At 37.8% G+C, this 16260-nt stretch overlaps 1 protein-coding gene across 1 annotated transcript; it reads left to right on the plus strand.

Annotated features, from left to right (window-relative positions):
- The first annotated feature begins 803 nt into the window (after positions 1-803).
- Positions 804-15930, plus strand: WBP11 (WW domain binding protein 11). Its single transcript, XM_027129536.1, has 12 exons — positions 804-971; positions 2720-2846; positions 3366-3397; positions 4266-4359; positions 7200-7396; positions 8299-8432; positions 8642-8841; positions 9437-9628; positions 11597-11701; positions 12137-12427; positions 13566-13748; positions 14919-15930. Exons 2-12 carry the CDS (start codon positions 2783-2785, stop codon positions 15350-15352), a joined length of 1926 nt encoding a protein of 641 aa, XP_026985337.1. The 5' UTR covers positions 804-971; positions 2720-2782; the 3' UTR covers positions 15353-15930.
- The last annotated feature ends 330 nt before the right edge of the window (positions 15931-16260 follow it).

Consider the following 16260-nt stretch of genomic DNA (forward strand, 5'->3'; position numbering starts at 1 on the left):
TGATAGTACTGATATTTTTTTAATGTTTAAACTCACCTTTAGGGGGAAAAGAGTCTTAAAGAGCAGATAAAAGATAAGGAAAGGACGAAGATTAGAGCTAAGGGAATAATCCCCTTTGTATGGTGACTTCATAAAGGATTTTTGGTGGGTGAAAAGACCAGAAACTAAAAGAGCCAATATAAACCAACCTCCACACTCGTAAATTTAAAACTGATTGTACAAATATCCCCATATTTCCTCTTCAAAGACACTAATCCTGTAGATTAGCACTCTGGGATTCTAACACGGGCACTGAATTGCTTAGGTCTACAAATATTCTTTGTGTAAAAACAACTACTGAACTTCCAGGCGCACGGCACGCTAGCGAAGCGCATCTTCCGGGGATTCGTTTTCTAACGGAAACTCCCGAAAGATCGCACGCGCTTACGTCATGAAGGAAACAAAAAACCTACAATACACAATTCAAGGTGACGGGCACAGCGCTAAACATTTCCCTATCGGTTATCCGCAGGCCTCTGGCATCTCAATAAATGGAGCTCCCGGAAATTAGGTCAGAATGCCTGCGGCGAGGTAGGACAGTGGTCCCATCAGCCAATCATATATCCCCCCCCCGGCTTCATTTTCATATTCTTATTGGGCTAGGTAAGTGTCAATCAACATGAAGCTCTTGTACTGCGTAGTGAAGGCGGGCTTTTAGTCTATAACCAACCAATTCGGTACTGTATTGTAGCGGAACACACTCTGGTCCTGGAGTTCTTGGTTACTCTCTATGGTTCCAGGGCGAAGAAACGCTGAGCTCTTCGGTCCGTAGGGACAGGAAGTGACGTAAGGATGGCGGAGGGGCGCGAGGTTTCAAGATGGCGGGGGCTGGTGGGCTGATTGAGAGGCAGAGGTGAAGGGCCCTACGAAGTCAAAGAGGCCGAGAATCGTCCCCTCCCCGCTTCTCATAGCCCCAGGAGCCCAGCAGAAGTGTGAGTGTGCGGGATCGTTCCGCTCCGTTTTTTCATCTTTCCCGTTTCTTCCCGGGGCCCGCGCGGTTGCCCCGGGGACACCAGGCCCTTCCGCCCTGCTCTTCCTCTCAGCAGTTGGGGTCTCCGCGATCGCGGACTAGGGGATCCCCTGGGGCGGCGCGGCGTCCAGCGGTCAAGCGGCTGACTTCGCCCGGGTCGGTCAGCGCCGCCTCCTGACGTTGCCCGGTTGGTTGCCTTAGGCTTGATGTCCTGCACCTCGAGGCAGGGTCAACTGTCGCTGTGGTTTTGGCAGTTGCTAATGCTGTTGGCTCCTATGGTGGACCTGGGCTCCGTCTCTTTGTAGCCTCTTTGACTGTTGAGAGTTCCCCTGAACAGCCCCGTGACTCGATTTCCCTATCACCTCTGCTTTGAGATAGAAAAGTAGTCTGTGCATGCAAACTAAGACTCCAGTGTCTTCTGTAAAAATTTTCTGTACTTCGTATCTATTCTAGGTTTCAGGTGTGGGAGAGGAGGGTTAAAAACACGGGCCTGAGGGTAATTGAAAGAGGGAGGCAGAAAAGATCCAGGCCATCAAAGATGTAAGAGCTTCTATTTCTGCTAATTTTGCTTGTTTCCGCTTCCTTCTCCCTCGCTCCCGGTTTTTCTGAGAAGGAAACCCTTGACAGGGCAAATCGGTTGCCACTGGAACAGCTTGGAAGCTTTTAGCAGAAAGCAAGGCAGTTGAACAGTTGCTGAAAGACGCATTCACCAATAAACTTGCCTGACAGAATCTTCATGAAGGGAAGGTGTAATTCTGTGGTCTGCTAAAAAATCTACCTCATGATCTTACCTTTCCCACGCTTGAAAAGTGTCTGCTTTCAAAAGGAAGAAATTTTATCACCCTTTATTATTGGAAAGAGCAAGTATCAAAAAGCTAAACCTCATTCATTTGGAATGACAGGAAGAAGGGATATAATAGTGTTTCGGTTAATTAAAATGTTGATTTATAAAATAGGTTCCCTCAAACACAGTTATCCCTTTCGGTTACCTTAAAAAATACAAATCAGGAGTCAAGTAGGCATTATTAATAAAATATCTTAATGTTGATGTTTTTAGAAGATCTCTCATATAATATCAATACTTTATTTTGAATATTTGTGTTTTTAGTTATGATTTAAGATTCTGCTTGAGCGTCAGGAATTACATCTGAATTAGAACTAAATCTGAATTAAATAGGCTTAAATTAATGAGTTCTTACTGTCTTAGAGATGATGGGAATACATGCCAAGAAACCGTGGAGAGAGGCAAGGCTGAGCTGTTTGTCGTTGAGCCCAGATCATTACCCTGTTCCCTTTTTATTCCTTTTTCACCCTACATGTAAATAAAGGGAGGATATAGGAAAAGAACTAATGGCTTCTCATCTACATGGTTTATGTCATATTGTTGAGGCATTTTTTGATTGATTTTTTTCAATTGACGAGTCAGTGCTGTGATCCAGAAAAGAAAGTTAATTGACGACTTAATGATATTCATAGTGGTCTTCAGACCCATTACCATTATGTTATAAATAATAATAGGAATCTAATTTTTTGTGGTTAGAGAAGTTGAGGCTGTCTTTCCTGCACACTAAAGTCAAAACTAGGGAAAGAACAAGGTCTTAATAATAAAAGTTTCTTTTCAGAGATTGGTAGGAAGAAAATTTTATAAATATAAAAAGGAAGAAATTTTGTAAATCTAGGAAAAATAAGCTATTTTTTTTATCTTTGCAGGTTTTTAGGTTTTGTTTTTGTTTTGTTTTTTAAACAAGCAAGTAAACCACACAAATTGTCAACATGGGACGGAGATCTACATCATCCACCAAGAGTGGAAAATTTATGAACCCCACAGACCAAGCCAGTAAGTGTCCATTAATGTGGAATGATGAAGAAGAGGGGTGGTAAAAACTGTAAGCTTTAGGGAGTGTACTTTATTATTTCTTAATTATAAGATCAGCAGTGTTAGGAGGTGTCAGTTGTATAAAGTTATCTAGTGTTCTAGTGGGCACATGATTAAAACTTTTAAGCATGAAAAAAATTAGTACCCGTGTTTCTAATTTGATTGACTTGCAAAGTAGAATTGGCAATTCTCTTTGTATTTGGAATTTTGAACAAATTGTTTTGCAAGTTCTTATTTAGTATTTTATGACATCTTTTCAGATTCATAGTTATTTTTTAAGGAACTTAAAAATGTCTTGAGACATTTTTGGTTGACATAATTGGAAGGGTGCTATTGGCATCTAGTGGGTAGAGGCAAGAATGCTGCTAAATATCCTACAGTGCACGGGGCAACCTCGGACAGTAATCTGTATTAAATTGGAGAAAATGCTAATGTTCAGGATTTTAAAGTTTTATATTCTTCCTCTCTCCCTCTCTTAAGGAAAAGAAGCTCGGAAGAGAGAATTAAAGAAGGTACGATTTCAGAAGCATCCTGTTAGATATAAATGTAGTTTGGCACATCTTGTTATTTGAGATGAGTGGATTTAGAAAACATTTCCAGTTATTTTCCAGAAAAGATATTTTATGCTTCTCATAACAAACCGTAAGATTTACTAAGCCAAAATACTGTACTTAGAAACTGAACTGAAATAATTTTGTAGATGAGCTCATGATGGGTTACTGTAACATGGTTTATTTGATTACCCTTCCCAGTGACTTAAATAAATACTTAAAAAAATAATTCTCTTTTGCTATTTATTATAACATACTGCTTTGTTAGAAGCCACTGAGTTAGTGAATGGAAGTAAATGTGATGATAAATAGCTTTGTACATCCATTTTCTTGACTATGTAGTTGTTGAGTTTGTGGCAAAAAGCTTCCCCAGAATAAGAAAGGGTTTACTTTTTAGTATCATACCTTAACACATTGAGAGAACCTAGATTTTTAATAGTTTTCAACTGTTTATTCTTGTTTCATTGCTGACATTAAATTTCTGCAAAATTTTTCTCTAATGTATAATTTTAGAATTTAGCTGCAAACTTTGTTTTAAGAAAAAAAACCCTTAAAATACTTAAGTAACTGCTAAGTCTCACAAGGTTAAAAAGAAATACTTGCTTAAGAAAACACTTCTAATAAATAACATTTATCTTTTTGTCTGAAGTTGAAACATTTTGGGGAGTAAGAAATTAATTACATAACTCTGTTTCTGGTGGTTGAAACAAGTGATCAGAAACCAAGGAGAAGTTCAACTTCAGTTTACATGGATTGTTGAAACAAATTGAAACGAAAACTCAGGAGTGTTCAGCTTCTTTAAATTCTGCTCTTTTTTCATTTTTCTAAGAATAAAAAACAGCGCATGATGGTACGAGCTGCAGTTTTAAAGATGAAGGATCCCAAACAAATTATCCGGGACATGGAAAAATTGGATGAAATGGGTAAGAATTTATAAAGTGCTGGATTTTACAACAGGGATAATAGTCTGATACATAGAGGCAGGCAGGTAATGAGTGAAACAGCACAGACACAAGAAATATAGAAAAGCTTATGGCATGTGATGCTTAGATTTAGTTTTAGAGTTAGAAGAACAGTGGGGTGAGGGGCTATTACAAACTGGAAAGCTCATCTAGAATAAGAGGGAAGCCATTCTTTAGCTTTAGCTAATTGTTTTTTATAAGTTAACAAAAGCCCAGTTTGGCTTGCTCATTTTTTTAAGAGAATACTAAGTCTGGATTTTGAAATCACCTTGGGGTTTTTTTGTTTTGTATTTTAATATTGGCAACTACCATTTAAATCTAAATATTGGACCACCGTGAATATAAGTCAATTTCCCATCTTTTCCAATGAGAAGATGCAAAGATAATTGACCACTTAGTAAGGATATAGAAGAAATCAAATACTTAAAATCAAATTTTAAAACTATCGTATTAGGATTTCTTCCTTTTTCACACTTAACAGAATAATTTTATCCAGTCTCATCATGTGCATCTTCAATATCACTGCTTTGTCATAACTGGAATCACATGAAATAATTGCATGTTGTCTTTTCTTGTATCTGAGTTGCTTGAGAATCATCTGTGATGCTGCCATTGGAAGTTTTATCCTAACTCACAAAAAAGTTTCTTTAGTTTAACCAAAACCTCTTCAAAATAGAATGCAGTTTTACCAAGTTCCAAAGATCCTATAACATATTTAATTAACCTTTACTTCCCTTATTTATATACTTTATACTTGCAGGTATGTGAGGGAAAAAATCCTAGAAAGTATTTTTAACAGAACATTATACAATTAAGTAAAAGTAGGAGTCAGAATGGTGCAAAGTGGCGTTAGGTAGTTATAATTAATACAGACGACGAGTCACAAAATGGATTCCATATTCAGCCCATTCTCTTAACTTTAGAACATGGAGTTTTTCATTTTCCTTTTTTTTTTAGTAGCTTTCAAACATCCAAAAATAAAATAGTCTAACTAACTCCATGCTTTTCAGCTGTCAAATTTTTGCCAATTCTGTCTTCTGCCCCCTGCTGTTTTTCTTTTTAATTGCATGTTAAAGTGATCTTTACAAGTTTTGTTTACAAAGGTTTCCAAACAAGTTTGGTGGTTTGCCTAAAAAACAGAGATAGTGAGTAAAAGAGATACAGTGGAACTTCTCAATGATGCATTAAATGGGGTTCAAAAAAATCCAGTTATGTGGGGTTATGGTATTACAAGCTTTCTGAAATAATGTGGCAGAGCCTCTGCAGCCAGCCTGGGCAAGAGTTCTGGGTCAGGCTGTATCATCTCGCGTCTTTCCCAGTTCAGCTATAACTGATTCCACTTGTTGCCTGTTCTAAATATTGGTAGGGACAATTCCTAGCCCTAGGATGTCAGGATATTACCTACTGAATGACCCCAAATTGTATAGTAATAACTGAGGTTTATTGAGCTCTTACCTTGCTACATACCAGGTTTTTTCCCCACGTTTTCATTTAATCTTCATGACAACTGTTTTGGGTAGGTGTATTGCCCCTATTTTACAGATGAGGAAACTCAGGCACAGAGACGTTATGTACCTTTCTCAAGGTTATACTGTTAGGAAGTGGCAGAGCTGGGATTTAAAGTCAAGCGTTTAGCACTTTCATTAATCACACTAGGAATAGTGTGGTTTGAGGCCATACTTCTAGTTTTGAGTAAGTCATCAAGTTAATAGTTAATAGGATTTAAGAAAGATGACAATTAAGCTTGTGATTCTTTTAAGAAAAAGGAAGGAACACTATTCATCACAGCTCTAATTACAATTTATAAAACTCAATACAAACTAAGCAGAAAAAAGTGTACCTTGACTCCCATAATTGGGAGATTCTGGAGGGAAGCTTGTCTCAAAAACCCAGATATCATTAGCAAGACTGTCCATCTGTCTGACCACTCTCTGTCAGCATACTGCTAGTGAATTTCTTGGTATAGAAGGTGGAATATGTGTGTGGAATTAGTGGTGGTTGAGAGATGAGGCCATAGACTGCTCTAGTTTTATTTCATTCCTGCTTGTGAGAGCTTCTCTCTCCCATATTTAAAATCTCAGACGAGGATCTGGTCCCAATTTGGATCGTATGCCGATTAATCTCTGAGTCAGTTAGTGGCAAGGGGGATGGAGGGAGGCAGGTATGGTTGACTAGGCAGGCCTGGGAGTCCTGTGCTAATCTCTCTTGGTCCCTTTAGGGACCTGAAATTAAGCCCCATGTTGAACACATGGGAGAGAAAGACTTATATGGTAGCTAAACAAGGAATACTAACCCATATAAAAGTAATAGTTGAGTGGTAAGCCAGACACCACTGGATATTTTATTTGTGTTCTCATTTGATCATCAGAGCTTGATTGTGAAGTAGTTGATGTCTCCATTTTCCAGATGAAGAAGCTGAAGATCAGAGAATTCAAGTAAAATGCCAGAGATCTCAGAATTAAATGACAGAGCCAGTGTAGCATGTAAACCCAGGTTTGTCTGACTGAAGCTTCACTATATCAGGTTGTTAGCATAGAGGAGTGAAAATTGATTTTTATTACAATGATGATAAAGTCAATTAGGTGACATTTCTTAGAAAAGGAAGTAAAATTAATGGCCTTCTTAAAGGGGTGGAATTTTAATAAATAGTGCATTTCTTTTGACAAGAATATATCTGATGTCTGGATCCTTTTGAAAAGTTTTAACATATAAGGAGATTTTTATTAAATGATATAGCCTATTGATACCTAGACAAAGTGACTTTTTTGTATTTAATTTCATAATCTGCTCTTTTCTCTCAGAGTTTAACCCAGTGCAACAGCCACAGTTAAATGAGAAAGTGCTGAAAGACAAGCGTAAAAAGCTACGTGAAACCTTTGAACGTATTTTACGACTCTATGAGAAAGAGAATCCAGATATTTACAAAGAATTGAGAAAGCTAGAAGTAGAATATGAACAGAAGAGGGCTCAACTTAGCCAATATTTTGATGCTGTCAAGGTAATCAAGTTTCTTTTCAGAGCTAAACTAAAACTTTATGTTTAGATCTGCTCTTAAAGTTGTTCATGGGAGACCTGATCGTGTTGAACCACCTCCTCTTGGCAGTTTCTTGTCAACTAAACATACACCTCCCCCATGAGCCAGCAAATATAAATCTGTGTATTTATACAAGAGAAATTGATCCACCTGCCAATACAGTAATAGCTGAAGAGTGGAAACAGCCCAGCTGTCCATTAAGAAGATCATGGATCAGCTGTTATATATTCATAAAATTGAATACTACTCAATGATAAAAAGGAATGGTCAACTGATACTCAAAACAACATGAGATTTAAACAAATTTTTTTAATGGATAAATCTCAAAAACATGCGATCCTTTCTTCATGGTTATGATTCCACTGAACACCAGCAAAACTAATTTACGGAGGAAAGATTTTGTATCAGTGGTTGCCTTGGGACAGTGTTAGGGATTGATTGGGAGGGAGTATGAGGTATATGCATTTGTCAAAACTCATTGGATTTCATTGTAAATTTTGCCTCAAAATAAAAATGTAAAAAAAAAAACAAATGGTAAAGTTTTGGTAAAGTAGGTAGTATGGGTCCCATTTTATAGATAAGGAAGCTAAGGTAACTTGCTTAAGTCATACAGCTCATATGTGACAGAAATTCAGCAAAGGCAGACTAATTTTAGAGCCCACGCTCTACCACTGAATATATGTTATTCCGAAGTTTCAGTTGATTGGCAGTCTTTAGCAATGTTGACTTGCAGCTTTGTATTCTTGTTTTTCATGATATTTGTGTTAGGTGGAAAGCAAATCCAGGTTCTGAAACAGCTGATGTTGAATTTTTAGTGTTGAGTTTGGGGATTACTCTTATTTATTGAAAGATTCTCCCTGTTTCAGAATGCGCAGCATGTGGAGGTGGAGAGCATTCCTTTGCCAGATATGCCGCATGCTCCTTCCAACATCCTGATCCAGGACATTCCACTTCCTGGCGCCCAGCCGCCCTCCATCCTTAAGAAGACTTCAGCCTATGGGTAATGAAGTGGTAACAGAGTCAAACAGCGTGTAGTAGAAGCGTCTCTTGACTGTCCTGTGCCAAAATTAATGCAGTGGGAAATAAAGGACAGTGGGGATATAAGCAGTTCCTCATTTGATTAGATATGAAATGAGAAATCCTTTGAAAATTGTTCAGAAGAGGAAGTAGATACCTCATTAATGTGATTACTGTACCTTTTCTTTACAGACCTCCAACTCGGGCAGTTTCTATACTTCCTCTTCTTGGACATGGTGTTCCACGTTTGCCCCCTGGCAGGAAGCCTCCTGGTCCTCCCCCTGGTCCACCTCCTCCTCAAGTCTTGCAAATGTATGGCCGTAAAGTGGGTTTTGCCCTAGATCTTCCCCCTCGTAGGCGAGATGAAGACATGTTATATAGTCCCGAACTTGGTAAGGAGTTCCTTTTGCTCTTAGGACCTTTCCACTATCATTTTTTATGTTGGCTGTTGAACCATCTTGTTCACCACCCTCAGAGCTTGGGAAATAAATGAGGATAGCATGTATATACCAACAGATGGATAAATCATAGAATCTACCCAAGTAAAAGCAGCATGCATAAGGAAGTATGGAAATGTTTGTTGTGTTTTAAATTAGACTTCTTGAAGATGTCACTCTCTTACCATCAATTCCTTAAGACTTGGATAACTTGGATACCCGTTTCCCTTTTAGCTTTATCATTATCAGACTAGAGCATCCTTGTATACAGTCACAATGATTGTGTATGTGCATGTCTGTATGTAACCTTCTAAGTAGAATTTGTTTTCAAATTTGAACATTTTAGAAAAAAATCTTACATTATCAAAAAGAATTTAAAACGATTGTCAAGTGAAAATATTGTCAGACTATATGAGTAGCTGAGATCATACATAGAAATTTTTAAAACAAATTATTTTGAGTTAAATAGCCTGATTTTCTGTATTTGGGGGTACCATGTAGTGGAGGATCCACATGTATAACTTGTTCCGGCTTCCTCCTCCCTTTTCAGCTCAACGGGGTCATGATGATGATGTTTCCAGCACCAGTGAAGATGACGGCTATCCTGAAGACATGGATCAGGATAAGCATGACGACAGTACTGATGACAGCGACACTGACAGATCAGATGGAGAAAGTGAAGGGGATGAATTTGTGCACCGTGATGATAATGAGAGAGAAAACAATGAAGAAAAGAAGTCAGGTATGTGCAGATGAAAATTCCATGATATTGATCAATAAGAAGCACACAAGCCTAAGGTCCTGATTTATTAATGGATCTGTGAAGGCAATTGTGAGGTCCTTGAAAGGAGGGATCAATGCTTTATTCATCTTTATATTTCTAAAATCTCAAAGTTGTTGACACATAGTAAGTACTAGATGGATAATTATGAGGGGGAAAAAAAATCTAAGCAGTATATGTAATTAAAAAAAAAGCCTATGTGGTAAAGTCCACTTTTGGGGAAAAAGATAGCTATTCTTAGCTATTCAACAGCATAAAGATGTTTTGTCATGGATATGTATAGGAAAGAGAGAATAACCACATAATTGTATCAAGAAAACCACATGGGTGTTTTTAATGAGTCTGTTTAAATATCTACATTCAAAGCCCTTTAAATTTTCTGTGCTCGTGGTATCTTACATGAACGAGAACCATAGTTAACATAAAGGTACACCTGTGAGTGGAGTCATGATTTAATGGAAACATGTCATACTTATAATGTGTGTTATGTGTTTGTTTGATTATGATAAATTCAGACTGAGTTACATATACTTTTAGAAAGAAGCTATGGCATTCATCAAGAAAATTTACAAAATGTATAGTTTGTCACATTTCAGTAGTCTTGGGGCTTCTTTGGTAATTGTTTTTGCAGGCTGCAACACAGTATATATTAGTAATACTACTGATATTAGTATTAATAATGATAAATTTTTCTCCTGATATTTCTTAAGAATCATTATTGCAAACCAGAAAGCTAGTTTAAAGGGGTGGATAGAGCTGGTAATGAAAAATGATAGAGGACACTTAAGGTAGGACCTAGTACTTTAAAATATCAATAGAAAGTTGCTAGAGCCACAGCAGTTCTTTTTTTCTCTAGATTGTGATCATTTGCCTCATTTTCCTTTTTTTCAGCCAACTAGTTTTTTTTGTTTGTTTTTACTAGTTAGTTTTTCTTATATATATTCATCAGTGCACATGTGCTGGAAATAGTTATCCTAACTATAATTTGACATTCAGTTAATAATTGAGTTTCTACTATATGCAAGGCATTTTTCTAGACACTAAGGATGCAGAGTAAATAATACTGAAGCCCTGCCCACATGGAACTTCTATCCTCCTGTAAATGTTTACCGTCTAAGAATAAGAATGCTCCTAATACTGCACCATTTAGCATGTTTAGGTGTCTAGTGGAGAGCCCTTGTCAGGTTAAGAAGTTTCCTTCTAGTCTAAGTTTGCTAAGAGTTTTTATTATAAATACTTCGTAAGTATCTGTTGGGATGTTATTATTTTTCTTTCAGTTGTTTATTGTAATGAATTATATTCATGGCTTTTCTAATGTTAAACCATTTTGCATTTCTGGGACCAATGCTGCATGTTTATGATGTATTTTTCTTTTAAAACACTATTGAATTCAATTTGCTTGTATTTTATGTTGGCCAGCAGGTTAGTTTTGGTATTAGGGTTATGCTAGCTTCAACTTGTGGGTAGCATTCCGTCTTTTCCTGTGCCCTTTTACAGTAAATTTCTGTAACTTAACGTTTGGCTGAATTTTCTCATAAAATTATTTGGGCCAGGTGCCTTTGAGGGGCTTGCTCTTTGACTACCATTTTAATTTTTTATGTTCTGATCTTATCACTTCTTTGACCAATTATAAGTAAGTTATATTTTTCTAGAAAATCATCTATTATTTTAATCTGGGTGTTTGATTTTATTGGCATAAAGATGTTAATAGTATTCTTTAAATTTTTTAAATTTGTAACTTTGAAATCACTGTAGCATATATTTACCATCAGTTGGCATTTGATTTACTATCTTTAATATGGCTATGTCTCTCTGCCAAGTAGTGGGAAGCAATTATATCTAGTACTTTATAGCGTTTGTCTTATAGTAAGCATATACTGAATTTTGTTGATCCCAATCCACTCCATTCTCCCTTCTCTGACCCTTTAGGTCTGAGTGTGCGATTTGCAGATATGCCTGGGAAATCAAGGAGGAAGAAGAAGAAGAACATGAAGGAGCTGACTCCTCTTCAAGCCATGATGCTTCGAATGGCAGGTAAGGCAGGGAAAGAACAGCGAATCACCTTTTGGTATTTCCTCCTGCCGGTTGCTTTACATATATTTTCCTATTTAATATGTCAGCAATCAAGTAATAAATCCTTGTTTTTCAAAAGTCAAGGTTTGGAGACATAATCCTTGTTTTTCAAAAGTCAAGGTTCAGCTGCCCAAAGTTACATGACTAGTAAGTAGTTGGTCTGGCATTTAAGTTCAGGTCTGTCTTGTTCTAAAACTTGGGCTCATTCCACTCTGCTACACTAGCATGGATAAGTAGAATACTATTTTATTCTTGCGTTATCTAAGTATTTTATTGAAGAAGACTTGATTGTTAATTTTAAGAAAGCATTTATTGAGCATGTGTTTCAGGCATCGCTGTTTTACAGGCTGTAAGAAATGAGTCAACTCCATGTGCCTAGTTTAAAATTTCTTTCAGGTCAGGAAATCCCTGAGGAGGGACGAGAAGTAGAGGAATTTTCAGAAGACGATGATGAAGATTCTGATGATTCTGAAGCAGAAAAGCAGTCACAGAAACAGCATAAGGAGGAATCTCTGTCTGATGGCACATCTTCTGCTGCTTCACAGCAGCAGGCTCCTCCACAGTCTGTTCCTCCTTCTCAGATACAAGCACCTCCCATGCCAGGACCACCTCCTCTTGGACCACCACCTGCTCCACCTTTACGGCCACCTGGACCTCCTACAGGCCTTCCTCCTGGACCACCTCCAGGTAAGTACTTACACGTTGTAAATAAATAAGTCTAAATGTGGTTAAAATGAAGTTATTTCAAAAAATATACATCATTAGTGTTGATGATTTCTTGTTTCCTCCTAGTGTAATTCCCTAAGAAATCAAGATTCTCAAAGGATAAGCACAACTTGCTCATTCCTACAACATTGTTTGCAAGTCATAGTACTTCTGACAGCCATCTTTTTCTCCAAAGCTCTTCCTTTTTCAGGGTTAGTTCTGATTTTAGTCGGCAGAAACCTGGAGTATGTAACTGGGAGTTTCTTTAGTATTAGTTTTTTTTTTTGGTTTGTTTTGCGGTACACGGGCCTCTCACTGTTGTGGCCTCTCCCGTTGCGGAGCACAGGCTCCGGACGTGCAGGCTCAGCAGCCATGGCTCACGGGCCCAGCCGCTCCGCGGCATGTGGGATCTTCCCAGACCGGGGCACGAACCCATGTACCCTGCATCGGCAGGCGGACTCTCAACCACTGCACCACCAGGGAAGCCCAGTATTACTTTTTAATATGACAAGTTGACCCAGTTCTGAGTTGGTAGCAAGCAGGACTAGAGCACAGTAAATACTGTTGTGTATCCTTCTTTGGTTGGGAGTTTTTGGATATCAGTGTAATCATTATAGTTAGAGACAGAGTCATCAGTGTTAATCAAGTCTTTGGCTTAAAAGTTTAAAAAAGTTTATTTACAATTTGAAACAACATGTAAAACTTGTTGGCTAATTATGATTTTAGTCCTTCATCCTGTAGTCAGCCAATTACATCTTCAGTTGAGTTCATCCTCTTCTGATTGGTGCAAAGCAAAATTACCTTTCTTATGACATTCTCAGTGGTCTTTGTCTGTATATCTTAATGAGTTTCAGGGGATCCTTAAAGCACCCTGCTCTATATTCCATTTTCAGCTTATATTGGAACCATTTAAGAAGTCTCATCTTCATATATTTCCAGCCCAGCAGAGCTGTGATTTTGTCAGTGCTGGGAAATAAAGAGAAATGGTCCATAATAAATGTTGAAGTTACCTGATTTCAGGTTAACGTGATAAGTTAAACTAAATCTTAGTCACCTTATACCACAGTTACTACTTCGAATATATTTGTTTGACATTAACTAATCACTTTTCTCTTTTTAGGAGCTCCTCCATTCCTGAGACCACCCGGAATGCCAGGGCTCCGAGGGCCTTTACCCCGACTTTTACCTCCAGGACCACCACCAGGTCGACCCCCTGGCCCTCCCCCTGGTCCACCTCCAGGTCTGCCTCCTGGCCCTCCTCCTCGGGGACCCCCACCCAGGCTACCTCCCCCTGCACCTCCAGGTGAGGCATTGATTTCTATGACAAAAACTTGTCTACTATATATCTCATTTGCTCTAAGACATTTTCACATTCAATATCCTGAAATCAAGGGGTATCTTAAAATGGTGGTTTTTATTTGCTTTTGGCATAGATTGAAGTTGAATTCTTCCAGAGGGTATTTGCCTTTGATTCTACCTATCACATGAGGGACTTTTTCCAGCCACAGAACACTTTGGATTAAATTCTTCATTTAAGACTTTTTTTTTAGGACTACACTTAGAATTGTGAAGTCATGCCATACATCTGCATGAGTATCAACTGAGTTTACAATCACAAGGGAGATGTTTTTTTCCATTCTCTTTACCCAGTATCAAGGTTAGATATGCAAATTTCCTTGTGGTCTTCTTAGATGTGACAGGTATGTATGGTTTACTACACTGACTGTCTCAGTTTAATGTGAAGATCTCCTTTTAAGCTCCTCAGCTTGGACTTGAACTTTTTTTTTCTCTCTCAGTGGTATTTGGAATAATTATGAGTCTGTATAAGCAATAGCATCTTAGGTTTGATGAAATTTGGTATTTTATAATCACAATCTTAAAAGAGGCATTTGGAGAAATTAAATCTGCACTTCCTGGTAAATGATGATGGTATGTCTGAGCCAACAATAAGACGTGAATTCTTTTCCAGTAATGGTGACATTTTGTGATTAGATTTTCTCATTCCAGGGTTAAAATTATATTTCCTATCCATTGAGTTACCTTTTGAGGGAGAGAAGTGTTGTGCAAATCAGTAAATAACGGATGGGAATCAAATCCCCAACCTTCGTTCTGATAGCATCTGTGATCTACAGGTAGAATAGAATCTTGGACTGTCAAATTTCAGATTTGACAATTTGAGATCATATTTGAAACCAGTTGATGTTGTTAATTTTACTTTATAAGTTTAAAGGAGCACATTATTGAGAGAGGAAAAAACGTAAGTACAGGGATACAAACAGAAGGTGAATACTGTTTTATAAAAGATATTCTTTACTATCAGAATATATTCCTGAGTTTCAAATAGCAAACAACATGATTTATTTTCTATAAATTTTCCATTTAAAAAAATTGTCAACCTATGTTTTTAACATCCTTAATAGTAGTTAAATTTTATCCTTGTGGTATTCATCTGCCCGTTTTCTCCTTCATTTAGGTATCCCTCCACCTCGTCCTGGCATGATGCGCCCACCTTTGGTGCCTCCACTTGGACCTGCCCCACCTGGGCTTTTCCCACCAGCTCCTTTGCCGAACCCGGGGGTTTTAAGTGCTCCACCCAACTTGATCCAGCGACCCAAGGCGGATGATACAAGCGCAGCCACCATTGAGAAGAAAGCCACAGCAACCATCAGTGCCAAGCCACAGATCACTAATCCCAAGGCAGAGATTACTCGATTTGTGCCCACCGCACTGAGGGTACGTCGGGAGAATAAAGGGGCTACTGCTACTCCCCAGAGAAAGTCAGAGGATGATTCTGCTGTGCCTCTTGCCAAAGCAGCCCCCAAATCCGGTCCATCTGTTCCCGTCTCAGTACAAACTAAGGATGATGTTTATGAAGCATTCATGAAAGAGATGGAAGGGCTGCTGTGACAGCTTTTGATGCTAGAACAGGCTTCTGTTCACATCAGTGGTTCATGGAGAGAGAGGCCCTTATTCAGCTTAGGTGAAAGAGCCACTTTCACTGTCAGGGTATTTTTAATTTCAGTTCAAGGAATATCCTAAAGTTTAGCCTTGTTCAGAATTTACTGCATATAAAAGGGTATTTCATTCAAAATAGATTGGTTATTGAAGCAGTGCTGCTAACATCCATCCCCTTTCATACCACCATTTTCATCCCACTTCTTCCCCTACTCCAGTTCCTTGGAAACTTGTCATCAAGGGGATCTTTGTTACTTATTTGTTTTGATTCTCGTGTGCTGTGGGCACTGGAGTAGAGATTTCTAAAAAAACAGTTTATTTCACCCCATCTTGCCTTTCATGTTTGAGTTATTTTTAATGTTTTCTTGTAAATATTTTGTAATATTGTAGTGAAATGGGTCACAATGTCATTTCCTAATACAAAGCAAGATATGTGGGAAGAAAATGTACAATTCTTTGATTAAAATTATTTCCCACTGACCTAAACTTTAAGTGTTTCATGGAATAAATAAATAAATGTTCTACACCAAGACATCCTCTGTGTTACTGATAACGTATAAACATAATATGTGTTTTATGGGCAGAAAAGAAGCAAGTATTTAAAACTTGGGTTTAAGGAACTACCATTTCTGGTATGGAATGAGAATTTTATTGAAAACGTGGTTAACATGTTAAGTTTTAAATTTTAAAGGATGAAGAAGAGATAATTATTTTCCTTTAGGTTTATTATATATTAGCTTTGGAGAAATTGAGAGGGTTTATATATTGCTAAAAAGATGAGTCTTCTTCTCAAAGATTACTTTCTTCTCCAGAGCTTTGTGAACTGATACTAGTGAATGGCAAAAGGTTCTTTTAAATCA

Source organism: Aethalodelphis obliquidens, unplaced genomic scaffold (genome assembly GCF_003676395.1).
Source record: "Aethalodelphis obliquidens isolate GAN/ISIS:26980383/991018 unplaced genomic scaffold, ASM367639v1 scaffold36, whole genome shotgun sequence".
Taxonomy (NCBI): Eukaryota; Metazoa; Chordata; class Mammalia; order Artiodactyla; family Delphinidae; genus Aethalodelphis; species Aethalodelphis obliquidens.

Coding starts and splice junctions, on each gene's coding strand:
- WBP11 (XM_027129536.1), top strand. CDS start 2,783: ATGGGACGGAGATCTACATCATCCACCAAGAGTGGAAAATTTATGAAC. Junction 7,397..8,298: donor AATATTTTGATGCTGTCAAG/GTAATCAAGTTT, acceptor TCCCTGTTTCAG/AATGCGCAGCATGTGGAGGT. Junction 8,433..8,641: donor AAGAAGACTTCAGCCTATGG/GTAATGAAGTGG, acceptor TTTTCTTTACAG/ACCTCCAACTCGGGCAGTTT.